At 38.5% G+C, this 14822-nt stretch overlaps 1 protein-coding gene across 4 annotated transcripts in view; it reads right to left on the reverse strand.

The window, feature by feature from the left end:
- BCL2L13 (BCL2 like 13) overlaps positions 1-14822 on the reverse strand; it is a 40549-nt gene that overhangs the window by 22247 nt on the left and 3480 nt on the right. For 2 of the 4 annotated variants that reach the window (XM_084499166.1, XM_084499167.1), the window contains exons 2-5: positions 14499-14688; positions 6826-6933; positions 5703-5859; positions 2426-2495 (exon numbers count right to left, since the gene is read on the reverse strand). In XM_084499166.1, coding sequence (XP_084355292.1) covers positions 2426-2495; positions 5703-5859; positions 6826-6933; positions 14499-14619 — 456 coding nt within the window. In that variant the 5' untranslated portion in view covers positions 14620-14688. Of the gene's footprint in view, positions 1-2425; positions 2496-5702; positions 5860-6825; positions 6934-9510; positions 9533-13368; positions 13391-14498; positions 14689-14822 lie in introns of those variants that run through there. The other 2 variants (XM_084499169.1, XM_084499168.1) reach the window with 2 other exon arrangements.

Raw genomic sequence — 14822 nt, forward strand, 5'->3', positions numbered from 1 at the left:
GTGTCTCACATACACCTAACTTCAAGCAAGATTTACAAAGACTGCTTTGAGTCTGCTTTGTGCCACAGAAGTGCTGCACCATTAGGGGATCAGTGAGGCTCTCTGAGCTCATCTCATTCAACATATTAAATAGGTGGAGCTTTTATATATACACATATATAATAGATACCTATACATACATACACACAAGATGGATCTGATAACGTGTCAAAGGTGAAATCAGAATAGAAAAACAGTTCATTCCGACTTGAGCTCCTCACCCATGTCCAGGTTGCTAAAAGGGACCAAGGAACTTGCCCTTCAACAGCAAGGACTCAGAAATTTGAAGTGAGATCTTATATATTAGCTTATATGATACTAAAAGTAAGAAGAACATCTTGCTGCGTGAGGTTGCATGAGGTGCCACTACTGAGCACAAGAGATGCAGCTTACCTGAAACTTAAAATATATTTAATCAATTAGATTTAGTAATTTTATTTCTTCTAGTCTGGATCAAACCACAAGCCTTGATCACAGATATACCAGCCAAAAGTCTGTCTGTGGGAAAGCACTTTGACATTTTTAACCCGTCATATCTGACAATTGCTGTGTCTTTCCAATTTCTGCTCCACCCAAGCAATTAAGGATGTGTGATGGCCACAGCATGTAACAGGGAGTGATTTACTATTCCGTTTAGCTAGCTCAGCTTGTTGTATGTTTTCTTAACTTACACGGTTAGTCATCAAAGAACCTAAGCTTCAATTCAGCAATACTTCTCATTAGAGCGATGGTGGAAAGCCTTCATCATTCTTAGCAAACTGATAAAACCAAATTCAGTAAGAGACATCTTTATGGAAAACCTGAGGAAGTGTCAAGAAACTAACCTGTTAAAGAGCTATCTATGGAGTATTGTATTTGCTTTCTCTTGGGGTTTTCATTATAAAGTACATTTAATATATTTAACTACTAAGTATATTTAGCACGGAAAACACTTTATTCATTGTAAACTGCTATTCTTATTAATTTGCCTTTCCCCTCTTAAAGTTGTGGGCCTATCTTCACTGCTTCCCACAGTCCTTTGTTCTTAGAGAAATCTATCAGTAGATTTGCAGGAGCAGAATAGTCTTCTCATAGCCAATTTAAATACAAATCCTTCATGAACCTGAGGCGAGCACGGCCTCATTTTGCTGCACGTCTGCTAATTAGACCTAACACTGTGTGTCTATTTATAGCTACTTTAAAAAATTATTTTGCAAACAGCTTCTTCTTAGAGTGAAAATTAAGTTAGACTGAAGTTGGAGGAGAGATACCTAGATCTCTTTTGTTACAAAATATGATGCTGGTTAAGACGATAAAGGAATTTAAAAGGAAATGAAACCAATGCAAGTGTATTCCACCTCACAAAACAAGTATTATTAAAGGAACTACCAGGCATTCCTGAAGTATCAAACTACCACAAAAACAATATCAATGGATGCTGTATTATTACACAAAAATTCCATTCTGTTTTGCTTGTGGACTAAAAGTTTGGTAGCAACAAGTATTATGGGTAAGTAAAGACGATGGCAAAGACAACGTCTGACTGATATTCTCAATCAAAAGCTAATGGGAACCAAAACCCATTAATCACAAAGGCTGCACAAATGTAGCAGCAATGGAGGAATCATAAAACTGAATCATAAAACTCCCAATATGGATGATCGATCTACCCAGTGCTATAGCTGCAACAGCTGTGTACCAACCGCACATGGAGACGCAGTAGAGAATAAATCTCCATCCATCTCCCCCTGGCCATCTGAGCCATAATGTCTAGCTTTATGCCCATTTATAGTTTTCACCAACTGAAAAGAAAAACATACCCATCTTAAAGAACCTTCTTGATAATCAGATTTCATGGTTATTTAAGCTAAAATGCTATGAGTCATAATACAATAAACCAAAAGCAAACACACCAATTATAATTGACATAGCCATGGGCAGTAACTTGTCAAGAAACATTAACAAACTGCTTTAAAAGTGCCCCACGCCCTTGCTTAGATGATCAGTTTCTAAAGTATGCAGGGAAATCTAGTTAAGGAGGTAAAATATTTATTTTAAAAAATTAAAATAGGAAAAACACACTTAAAATTTAAGACTAAATTTTAAACACTCAATTTATGATTAAATTTGTAAATATTTCATTATTTTTCTGATGCACACTGAACCTGTCAGAGAATGATTAAGGTTACAAATTTGAATGGTTAATGAAAGATGAATTTTGGGGACAGTAATTCTACTCATTTTACATTAAAACTATTACAAGACAGTTCACTTACAAATTTGCATGCTGTTCTACAATGAAGCTTCATGTCATTTGAGACAACTCCTGAAACCAGGTATGCACACCCTCATGTTTTCTGAGCAACTGACACAAGAGATATCAAAGTGAAAGTCACTTATTTGGTACCTTGTTCCATCCACTGGCATGAGCAGCTGTCTCTTGTGTGCGCTCTCGATATTCTTGGTATGTCACTGGCCTGCAGAAGTTAAATCAACACTGAAAGTTATAAAAGGAAACAAAAGAACAAGAATAAAATAAAACTCTCAGTTTCCAGAGAATGAAATATTTTCACATATATAAAGCAAATAATTTTCAAGAGCAAATAAGACTCATATTTCAGGGCATAAAACACCATCACCAGACAAGGAAAGAAAGATACCACCTTCTCCCAGGTACACAATTTCAAATAATCGGTTAGGTGAATTTTATAAGAATTTAATAGTCTACAAATTGAAGGACATTAGAAAAGTTAGTTCTCTGACATGCAGACAATATTTCAGATCTCTTGAAGATTGTTTTTTATAATCTAAGAATTTGAAGATAAAAAAATCACTATGAAATTCAACTGTGAGATGGAGGTCAATGCAGAGTAAAATTTTCGTAAATAGTAGAGACTACAAACAACCAACATATGCTTAACAGTGTTAACATTATTTAAAGTTCAAGCTTCTAGTTGCAAGGAACAGTACTTTCGATCAAAAAAAAATTCATTTTATTTTAGTAGACATCTCAACAAGACTTCCCATTTTAGAATTATCACATCTCTACCTCTCTGAATTCAGATGATAAAATTCCCCTCTCTTCCATATTCTTTCTTCCAAGATCTAATAATATCTTACAGTCAGTAACAATGAAGACTTCCTGACAAGTGACAACAGAAAATACAATCTTTCAAAAGCAGTTGTCCCGAAGCCAGCCCTTGATAGCAGACAAATTTAAACTTTGGCTTCAGGGAGAAAGTGGTAGCTGGTGTTGCACAGAAGAAACTGTAACTGCTTACTGAAATTTAAGAATCTGTCACAATTTAGTAGCCTTGCTATATTGTAACACAAAGATACTTGTCTATGTGCATGTAAGAGGAGAGGAAAACACCAAATATAAGCAAAATAAATAAGCATTGTGCCAAATAACACTACTGTAGGAAACACGAGTGAAAGAACAGAATTAAAGCACGCTGAGGGAAATATAATTTGGGTTTGTCATTTTAAGTGCATTCTCTTAACTCCCTTGGTATTAGTTCCTTTGGAATGCAAATCCAAATGAATCAGTAGGATGAGAAGAGCAACAACAGCTGGAGGAAGGATATTATCAAGGGATTAAACAGCAGTTCTGGTTCACCTTATAAAAAGGCATGCATGTCACCCCATTTTCATGGGTGTGTGTGTTTATATATACACACACACGAAGAAAATGACAAAAAGAAAATGACAAAGTTTTCCTATAGAAAATACAAGAAGCCTAGAACACCAGGCTACAACCAGCCACATAACCACTTCATTTTCAAAGGCCTCATCTCAGGAACTCTCCAAAGAGATCAACCTAGAAGGAACCAATACCTACAATGGTCAATACCCCATTATCTACAACGTATAAGACCTTAAAACTTTAAACACTTATTTTTTAATTTAGATATACAAAACAGAGAGGTTGCAAGGCTTACTGCTGATTTTCCAACTTGTTGCCAGTATGTTGTTTTTTTTTTTTTTTTTTTTTTTTTTTTTTTTTTTTTTTTTAAGTGTACAGTAAGGTATTTTGCAAACCTTTATCTCTTTATAAAATACTAAGTACAAGTTTCTAAGGTCACACAGGACAAATGCCTGGCCTGTACAGGCAGATAAGCTTCTGTCACTTTTGGAGGAACATCTTTTGCGACTTAGGGAGAAGTTTGTACCCTACATAGTATTTTCTGTGGTTAAATAATTTTTAGTTTACACAACACTGAACTTACTGTTTGACCCTATGAGACCTGCATAGGGAAGCAGACAGTATATGTATTTATTTCTGAAAGCTAAATGGTGAATTGCCAAACTATTTTTCCTGTGGATAACTGATAGAAGAGACAGCTGCCTCCGTCTGTCTGGCCAGATGTTACACAGGGCCTTTGATATCGAATCCAGGTTGGAGTTCATCAGTCTTAAATAAAAACAGTCATAGAAAGTCAACAACTGTTACAGTTTCTACAAGAAGACAAGCTAGTTCAGGAATCGCAGGCTCACAGAATGGCTGAGGCTGGAAGGGACCTCCTCCAGGGTTGGAAGGGTCCAACCTCCTTGCTCAAGCTGAATCTCCTACAACAGGTTTCCCAGGACCATGCCCAGGCAGCTTTTGAGTATCTCCAAGGACAGATGCTCCACATACTCTCTGGGAAACCTGTCAGGGTGACTGAGCAATGGAACAAGAAAAAAGCACTTCCTGATGCTCAGAAGAAACAACTTCCACATTCATAATCCCTCAGAAGTCTGCCATAAAGGGTATTACCTTCATGGGAAGGTGAGAGGCCTCTTCAAAGCCCGCATGGAATGCTTAAGCCCTTTCTATGAGATCAGAATTTTTTGCTAGATGCTGGTATCTAAGGCTTACAGTGATTCTCAGCTTCCTTAGAGCCATATTTATTAAACCAATCCACAGAACAGATTCAGATTGCTATTTGCTAATGCTGTCTTCACAACTGCATGTATAAGTGTCCGCAAAGTAACACTTTGCAACTTGAGCACTCTACAAATACACTTTGGAGGTCATTCATAAAAGCCAGAAGTGACTCCACTAAAATCAGACTAGTCATTCATATTAGAAAAACAAGCAACCAATGCCATTTTACTAATTTACTGAAGACATTAATTGAGACGCTAGTATGCCAAGTACCGTGTGCTATTTAAACAATAAGCTTAATCTGGAAGGACAGCTCCTAACGTACCACAGTTAGCCCAGGGAGCTACATTTGCTTCAGATGTGTGTCCTGAATGGCAGCCATGAAGTATCTACCTACCTTCCCTTCAGGGAAACTCTCCCACTCATCTTGGGTCAGAAAATAATGAAACTTCTAGCTCTGCTCTTAACTATTAGGTAAGACAAGCTAATTTTCCACCGCACATCATTCATTTAGTTGGCAATGGCAATTGGCAGCTCTCAACTGCTAGCTTCACCAGCAACTCAAACTACTTAAACTAGTCTCTTCAGTTCAATGATAGAAGTTTAGAAACCTTTCAGAATTCACATTTGTTCAAACAATAGCACAAAGAAGTATTCACACATCACAACACAAAACAAGAAACCAAGCAGATAAAGGGATACTGAAAAAGAAAGAAATGCAATACAAAATGTAGTCCCGTCTTCAGCATTTCAGCATCAGTCACAATGCAGAACTGGAAACACCTTCCCTTACAAAAAGGAAATGGAAACTCACTTGCTAAGCAAGATCTCCAATGCTTTGTGCAGATGCTCTTTCATTTCCTGGGACACTTTCTCCCCCAAATGAGCCAGGCAATCTTCTATTGAGCTCTCTGGATTGGCAGGACTGAACACTGGGGAAGTGTGGCAGTCAAATCCTGTAGTGGTAAATGCTGAAAGAAAAAGCATACAAAATAAAATGAGTAAACGCATGTAACAACAACAACAATCTCAAATTTCTCATCCCAATAGTTAAACACAATTCACGTAATGAGGGAAGAAATCACAACTCCATAGTCAAAGTATGCTATGAAGAAATTTTAGTAAAACAAGTATGTTCCAAATATATTCTGGAAGTGGTACTTAAAAACTACAGATGCCTTTAAGCTACATTTCCCCCTCTAGCTCTTATCTCACAACTGTATCTTAACCAGCAAGTTACCTGACTGTGCAACTGTTCTCAATTATAAGCTAATTTTTAAGCCAACCCTGATGGAGCACCAAGAGACCCTTTTTTCTGTGGTAAAATTTGCTCATCTGCAGCAGTACTACAGCATCACTTCTAAAAACCATATTCTGTTCATACAACCTTTCCCTTCACTGTTTAGAATTTCTCATAAAGGTTTATATGGATGAACAAAAAACAGACCTAGAGTCTTTTTACTTTGTATTTCCAGTCTGAAACACATATGCAAAGCAAATATTATTTCCAAATTATCCCTTGCTGGGAGTCCCATAAAAGCCACATCTATTGATCAAAGCACGTCACAAAAAATAAAACTGGTGGAAGTGAGAAATCTGATGGTTCAAGTCCACACACCCTGAATGTTAGCTGCTTGAGTATGTTTTCCCTTCTGCCATCAACTGGAGCAGCTTTGAGGGCTGCTTACATTTCATTATTTATAGCAGCCTATTAAATGCAGTTCAATCGCTTGCTTTGGCTAGACTCCACCACTCTACACCATAACATTTAACTATTTTACTTCATGTGACAATGGGTAGAAATGCTAGCTAGGGTGAGGAGGGGAGAAGATACTCAACCCATCCAAATATATCTGTAACTAGAGTACCTGCTATAAATTAGCCACTATTATATGGTACAGAAAGTCTCAAGTGAAATGGGAAAATCTGAACAGCACCTTCCAAGATCTCTTCATCGAGACGTTTTAGCTCCTCCTCGATTTCTATTTTAATCTTCTCCAAAGCCTCTTTCTCTGAAGCATGTTGTGTCATAGGCTGTTGAGTCCCTAAAAGAAATCAAAGAAATGTCGTATTTCAAACAAGGTAGATAAAGGAACGAGCAATTTAAATATTAACTGTAAAGGAATTCAAGGTGAATATTTATTTCAGAAAGCAACATGAAATGTGATCCCTGAAGTGGTTATTATAGAAGTTTTATTTTATGAAACCAGAAGCACAAACTTCTAGACCTGTTGAAGGCAAAATATGAGCTTTAAATGCAAATATTAAAAAGGGCAGAACATGTAACAGCTTTAAAAAACAAATTCATCTTAAAATTTAAGACCAAAATCAAACAAAAGGTACTTAAACAAGCAAACATTAAAACTAATGCACTTGTTATCAAACTACTTCAAAACAACATAGATGTCTTCAGAACTTACAATACCCAACCTTAAGATAGGCATAAGGTTTATTTTAGTAGTAAAATACTACGTTTATATTGATCTCTGAGTATTTCTGTAGACTTTACAGAGTAGCTACATCAACAAAGTGTCCTGAAATCTATTAACTGTGCATCATTTCATTGCTTGTGGGGAGCCTACAGGCCACAATTAAACCACTTAAGACAGGGTTCACAAGTGACAGCAGAGACAAAGGGCACCACAATTGTCAGCCAGCTGTCAATTCTCATTTCCTAATCGAGTTGTTTAAGAATATGAAATGGCTGCATATTCCCAGGAGAACACATGCTGTGCTTTGGGATCACAAAGACACCTTCTGCGTGCTGACTCTGGGAATCTCGTCACAATAAATTGTTTCAGCCATATCACTCAGGATTATCTCAATCATTTTCGTTATTACACTGTAGGAAAAAAAGAGATACAGACCTGTTTCCAATCAGGGAAAGGTATTTAAAGCATTTGAATCTTTAAGGTAATGCCTACTGAATGTCAACCTTTCCAATACAAGGCAGTATGGCAAGTTACTCAAATAACTGCTTTCTAGGGCAGGGACTGATGCAAAGGCTAGATGACTGGGACACTTCCACCTCCAAATTCGCTATTAGTTGCTTTATCTTTGGGCTTGCTCATCTCCAGTGTTTGCCTGGGTTTCTTCCATCAGCTTTCAAGCATGTCTTTAAATACTGTTCTTAAAGTACAGAACAAAAACTGTTCCACTAATTGCCCTCATTTTCACTACATATCATTAAGCCTACCACTGAAGTTTTCTTCTTTCTTTCAGTTCCTTAAAACGGTCTCTTTAGAGCTAAAACAGAACTCTGTTATATCAACATGTTGATACCAGTGAGTTTTGCATCAACTTACTCCTTGACTACATGAATGAAATTGGCCACAGAACTTCCCTTTGCTAATCCCCCTCTGGCCATTTCCTTCCCTAAGTTTTGGGCCAATTATCAGTCCTCATTAGCTCTGCTCTTTGCTGCTTTCAACAGCATTGGTGACTTGGTTACCCAAAACACAGTTTCTTAGCTCTCCTACTTCTGAACACTCCTTAGAATTCTCTTGGGGGACTTCAAATCCTCTCACATCTGTGCTTTAAACACCATCTCCTGGCTGAATTTCCGATAATATTGCTCACAACCACTTTTCCTCACCCAACCACTGACAAGTCTCAAACTTATCTCACCCCTTCTACACCTACACCAACTGCCTGGAGCTCTACGTGGACATCTAGACCCCATTCCACTGCACACTAAGCCATAACCTGGTGCTATACGAACAACTGCCTGTTTTCTTTGATTCACCTGTTTAAATCCACTTAAATTTACTGTGGTCATTGTATCACCTTTCCCTGTTCTCCGTACTGGGCACACAGGGTGTGGAAACCATAAAAACAGTAATGCTTAACACACAATATTGTTAGTTTTCACATCAAAGTCTAGCTTGCAAGGTCACCTGCATTTGAAAAATAAGTTAAAAAGCCCCAGAATCAACCCACCAGATGCGTACTAATGCTTACACATGCGACGCTCTCTAACAGAGATTTGTGAGGCAAACTCTTGCTAACCAACACACAGGTCAGTGTAAAGTGTTTCCATTTAACTGAACAGTTTAAAGGAACAACAGATAATCAGTTAAATACCATTTCCCTTAACCACACAATTTTATCATTGTCACCGCATGCAGAGTAACTTTAGCTTCTGAAATCCCCTCCCGAACAGTCTGTCACTGAGCCATACATTCCGGAGGGGAGCAAAATGTTCCTCTTTTTGGTTACGGAACAGACACTTATAGAACCTCGTCAATGCCCTGCAGGCTGCCTCTTTGAAGGGCCGTACCACGGCTCCACAGCCGAGCGCAACAAGTATAGGCAAGCCCTAGCTCTTATTTGAACCTGCACTTCACCCTGTACATGAAAGGAAGGAAGGTATTCGGAAGAGTTCCCGTTCTCACAGGACTGATGTGACGATGATCACACATGACAAGCTGTCATACTTGATAATAAGTCACCCAGAAAATGGAAGGAAGAGAAATTCCATTGCTACCAGCATACAAAAGAGCTGTTTAGATAATCAGTGCTGCAGTCAATGGTTTCCATCTCGTAACACCCACAACTTTGCAGCAGCTGCTGATTCCAACAGCACCTGACTATTCAGACGTGCCAAAACATCAAAAACCTACCCCTCATGGATGAGTGACTTTGCACTGTTCGTCCCCCTAATTACCAATGGACTTGAATTTGCTGCATCTCCTGAATGCTGACCCCCGGCAGCAAAAACTGCACCCAGTATTGGGAGAATAGCGTATTCCAAGAGCAAAATTCTCAGTGGGCAGCATCTTTCTCCTCCTTTATACACCTTCCAAGTCTGTGGGCAAACAGGTAGAAGAAAGCAGTAAAGACAGCTTCTGGTAGATAAAAAAAACTACCAAAAACTGAGGACCCAACACTGTTAGCAACACTAAACAAATGCAGTTCAACAAATTAGGGCCCCTCCAGGTCAGTCCCAATCCCAGACTGAGCTGTTCCCCAACCTTCAGCCTCGGAGGAGGAGGGATGGGAAGCCATGCATCACCTGGAGAGCCACCACACCTTACTCAACAGTGTTTGTGTTGCACTAAATCTATCAAGAGACAGCAGTGAAAGACTGTAGTGGTGTTTGCCTTTTTTTTTTTTTTTTTAATCATTCAACAACAAAGTCTTTGATGTCACAGACTGCTCCCAGTTTTTTCTTCTTCCTTTATGCCTGCAATTGTGATGTACCACTATCTCCATTCTCAAGTTTTTCCTGATGTTTCTACATCAACTTCTGCATGGTAGACATTCAATTAAAAGTGTCTTTTCAGCATGGCTGCAATATTTCTCTGATATCTCACACTTTTTAAACAGACAAGAAAAAACATACAATTTCTGCAGTCACTGAGAGGTGACAAAAATGTAAGAAATCTCTTTATAAATGTATTCACTTTTTTCTTTTCAAGGAAAACATCTCCATTGCCCCTGCAAACTCCAGAATCCAGACTGCCATACACAGACGCAGCCCTTGATTTTAAAAGATGATTTAAAGCATCCCTTTATAAACCATAGGAAGGCTTTGCTTTAAAGGAACTGAAAGAGTTCAAACACAGTAAGAACCAACAAGAGATGAGACATTGCCAGCTAGCAGTCTATTCTTCTTGTGGACAGTGAGGAGGCTTAATTAAGTGGGAATTCACATTCCTATCAGGAATGGCTCTTTCTTGTCCAAGTCCCACCCCAAGAGCTCCCTCTCCTTGTCTGTGCTGAGGAAATGGCTCCTCCATAGCCATGAACTGGGTTGCTCCCACACACAACGTGGGGCTTTTCAAGCTGTCACTTTTCAGCCTAGGTACATATGCTTTGCCATAAGAGGGAAGTTTCTAAGGAATGAAATTTAACACTTGAAGTTAAGATACTTCAAAAACGCCTTAATTTCTTACAGACCAGCAAGAGGTGCTATGAAGGGTAAGTGAAGATACAAGGATGGAGTGCAAAGAAAGCAATGATACTGTCCAACAGCCACTCCACCAGTCACCTGAAGATGGAAAATTGTGCAACAACAGCTACCCCACCCATTATGGTCAAACCATATAAAAGAGGTTAAAATGTTACTACACTTGGGTTTCTTGTAACAAAATCAAGACCGAGCAAGAGAGCCCAAAGGAAATGCAGTGAGGTAATTCTCCATGTAATTTATCTGCGGTTTCTCTTTACTAGATAAGATGTCTCTGGAAGCCATCACTCTAGTAAAGAGTATCACGTCTGCAAAAACTGAGAAAAGCAGATCTTAAAGATTTTACTTTTAGCTGTGTTTTGGAACAGAAAGACATATGTCAGAAAGGGAACTCTGTAGCATGAAATAGAAGAAAGCAGAGGTTTTAGGGAGATGACTGTGCCAGGGGAAGGCAGGTGAATGGATAAAAGCATTCAATTTCTCCTACCAATTGTAGCAGAGAAAATAACACCACTGTTCTTAGGAAAGACTGGTTTTGTTGTTGGCTTTTTGATTCAGATGCATTCTGTAGTTTAGCCGGATTGTAGAAGTTTCACTAAAATCTGGGAGACTGTAGGAGGAGTCTCAAGAGAGGTACACAAACACTAACTACACCTGGTGTATCTCATTTCCCCATGTTTTAAATATATGTGCAATGGAAAGAGAGAAGATCTTCAACAGGTGATTCAAGGTGGCTATAATTAGGATCCTGCTCTGAACCGCCCTCTAGAGGAGTCTCTTACTCTCCAATAGGGAAGGAGATTGAAGAGATTAAGATAATAAGAGCAAAGCCAGCCTTTCTGAATACTCACCATATATTTATTATACGATACAGAAATCAGACAAAGAGTAAGGACTCGCTTGGATCTAAAAAAAATGTATGCGAGAAGAGTATCATATGCCAGAGTCAGTATTTCATATGAACGATATGCACAAAACAGAGGAGCATTTTGCAGCTAAACTGGAAATAACCAACAGTCAAACATCACTACTTCAATTGTTTCCCATGAAAGGTCTATCAGCACAATAAGTAGACTAAAGCTAAACAAGATAAGTGACAGGTACTCCGTATCAGAATCCTCTCAACACATAAATCAGCAGCATTCAGCCACCCAGAAAGAAGCACTAGTGACTGGAGTTTTAAAGTACCACAAAAAGCATTAAAAACAAACAAAAAAAAAGAATTAAGGGTCAGTCAAAATATCATTTCTATGGTAGATGGCACCACATGAAAAACACACTGCCAATAACGATGCAGTGTCATATTATTGCTATGCCTCATGTCTTCGTTAAGAAAAGCAGAAGTTCCCTCTTCCCAACGGGATCCTAAACAACAACAATTTCCATTTACTGGCTTTCACATCTCTTGCTCCAAGCAGGTTTCACATGCCACCCTTGTTACTGTAATACCCAGCTGCCTCCCAGCAGTGCGCTAGGCGGTGCAGGTAATATCCATTACAGGCTGCTTGCTCTCTCCCTGCCTCTCCCCAGGGGAGCACGCAGCAGACTGCTCTGGTGCAGCTTCCACCAACTGTGCACCAGCCACGTGCTAGGCAACGGGGGGACACGGACTGCATGTAGCTACTTAATATTCAAACAAGATGCATGGAGCACTTCAAAGCCAACACATGGCCGCTGCCACACAGAGCCTGAGAGCGTAGCTGACTGCTCCATGACAAGCAGTGAGAAAAGAAGCAGGCAAAATGATAAAAAAGTATCTGGTGGACAAATTAAAGATGTTGGAGACAGGCAAAGCAGAAAAGTAGCAGGGAAAGAGAGTTTGGAAAGAATGAAATAAATCCTTAAACAGAAGGATAGTCTTGGCACAGAGTTCAGTAAGAGGCTGAAGTCCATCCAACACATTCAAAACAACAAGAAACAACATGGAAGATGAAAAGCAAGGGAAAATGATTTTATCCACAGTTGTTGATCATGAAGTGGTAAAAACACTGAAAGGGAGATCTCATTACAGCGAAAGATGACCAAGGGAGGAAAGGTTACATTCACTCTCTGGTCTGGGGAGTGAGTGTGGGGGTTATACAGAATTTCCTGTTTAGAAGGGAAGCAATGGGGATGACAGCACACATTTGGGAACAATTAATACTTTTGAGTATTTTAATTGTACAGTTGTAACATACATTGTTGCAAATTGTATAGTTGTAATAAGTATAGGTGCATTTGCAACAATATATCCTGCTGTTACTCAAGCTAAAAAAAAAACTAAATAGTATCTGAAAAGTATATTTGTTATCTTTGCTTAAGAGCTGAAAAGTCCTCTTAGCTGATAAGAAATTTTGTATTTAGGCATTTGTAGCTTCGTCTTTATAGTTTTATAATTGCTCTTTGATTCAAATATTTCTTAAAGGTTTCAGTACTAAGGAACTGTCAAAATGCTTCCTCACAATTTTCAAACATTTCAAAGGTAACAAGAGCCAAATTATAAAAAGAGAGCTTTAAGAGTAATTTTCCTTTCTGAACCTTGCACTTACAGAAGGAAGCAGACTCTTCCACAACGCAGCTCTGTACTTACTTGATACATTATCAGTTATAGACCACTTCTCCCAGACGGGCTGTTCAGAATGAGATGTTATTACTGAAGTGAGTACTTTTTCCAGCAAATGGTTTTATGAATCAGCATATTGGCACGAAGGTGCCTCTCCTTTCATGGGCTGCAGATGCAGTCACAGTGGAAGAAACAAACATACCTTAAATGTATAAAGTTTAGTTTTACGCTATAAATTATATAGCCAGTATACACTATATGCTATAGTGCCAAACTGATAACATTGTTTTTGTCATATCTTTGATGCTCTTCCTTTTCAGGCATTTCTCAGTTCATAACAGATAACTTCAGTAAGTGACAGCATACTTTCTCAAATGCTTGCTCAAGAAAAAAACATATTCTGAAGACTGTCTTCTTTCCTTTTTTTTTTTTTTTTTTTAATATGCCTTCCTCAGAATAAGTTCTGAATCACAGGAACTAGTAGCAATTGAAACATCAAGAACTGACAAGCCACCAAAACAATCTTGACAAACAATGTTGTTGAAGTGTTTGCCAACACAAAACAAAGGAAGTCTTAGTACCTAGAATATGAAACACCATCTATCAAACTTCTTTTATTCTGCTTAACCTCCTGTATGTATAAACTTGTTCTGGAAGAAACACCTGACTCCATGCAGTCCTTGACTTCTTAAAAATAAATGAACAAATAGACAGAGTGTAGGCCAGATTAAGTCTCACAGCTCTACGCTACCACTGACTGACAACAACAGAAGTGTTAGCATAATTGGGCAAAACTATTTAGTACACGAGATTGCTCAAGTTGTCCCTCCGAGTGTACGCTGGTAAACACCACCTCACCCCTGTTTAATTCTGCTTGCCTCCAAAAAAGCAAACGTGGCCTGATTCTCAAAGTTGCTCAATAAAGATAATACATATCTATCCTTCCTAATCTGAAGACAACTAACAAAACCACTTACTTGCTTCATAAACACTGATCAGCCTCAGCATAACTCCAATTAAAACAGCAATCTAAATAAAACATCTATTTCTATCAGCATCTCTTCCCATTATTTTAAGTGAATAATGGGATTAGGAACTAAATGCTAAAATATTTTTTTTTTTTATGTAAATAGATACATGTAATAAGTAAATATTACCTTGAGTTGAAGCAGGAGGATGCTCCTGTGGCTTCTCTTGTGATAAGAGCCCCAGATAGCTGAGAACTACATATTTTGTTTCATAGTGAAATCCTACAGGCACAGCAGTAGAGGACGCCATCAGGTTGGCTTGCAATGCGTCAGTGCTCTTATTGGGCACGTAGGGTTTTCTCTGGGTTACTGGTGAAAACTGTAAGGAAAGAATACAGTGAGGGTTTTTTGGTTTGTTTTTTAAGAAGTTGCAATAGGTCATTAACTCATACACAACAAGAAATTATGTAACAATCACGAAGTAATATCCAGAGTTTTGCCTTGCTATCCTAT

This window comes from Aythya ferina (assembly GCF_964211825.1).
Source record: "Aythya ferina genome assembly, chromosome: 1".
Taxonomy (NCBI): Eukaryota; Metazoa; Chordata; class Aves; order Anseriformes; family Anatidae; genus Aythya; species Aythya ferina.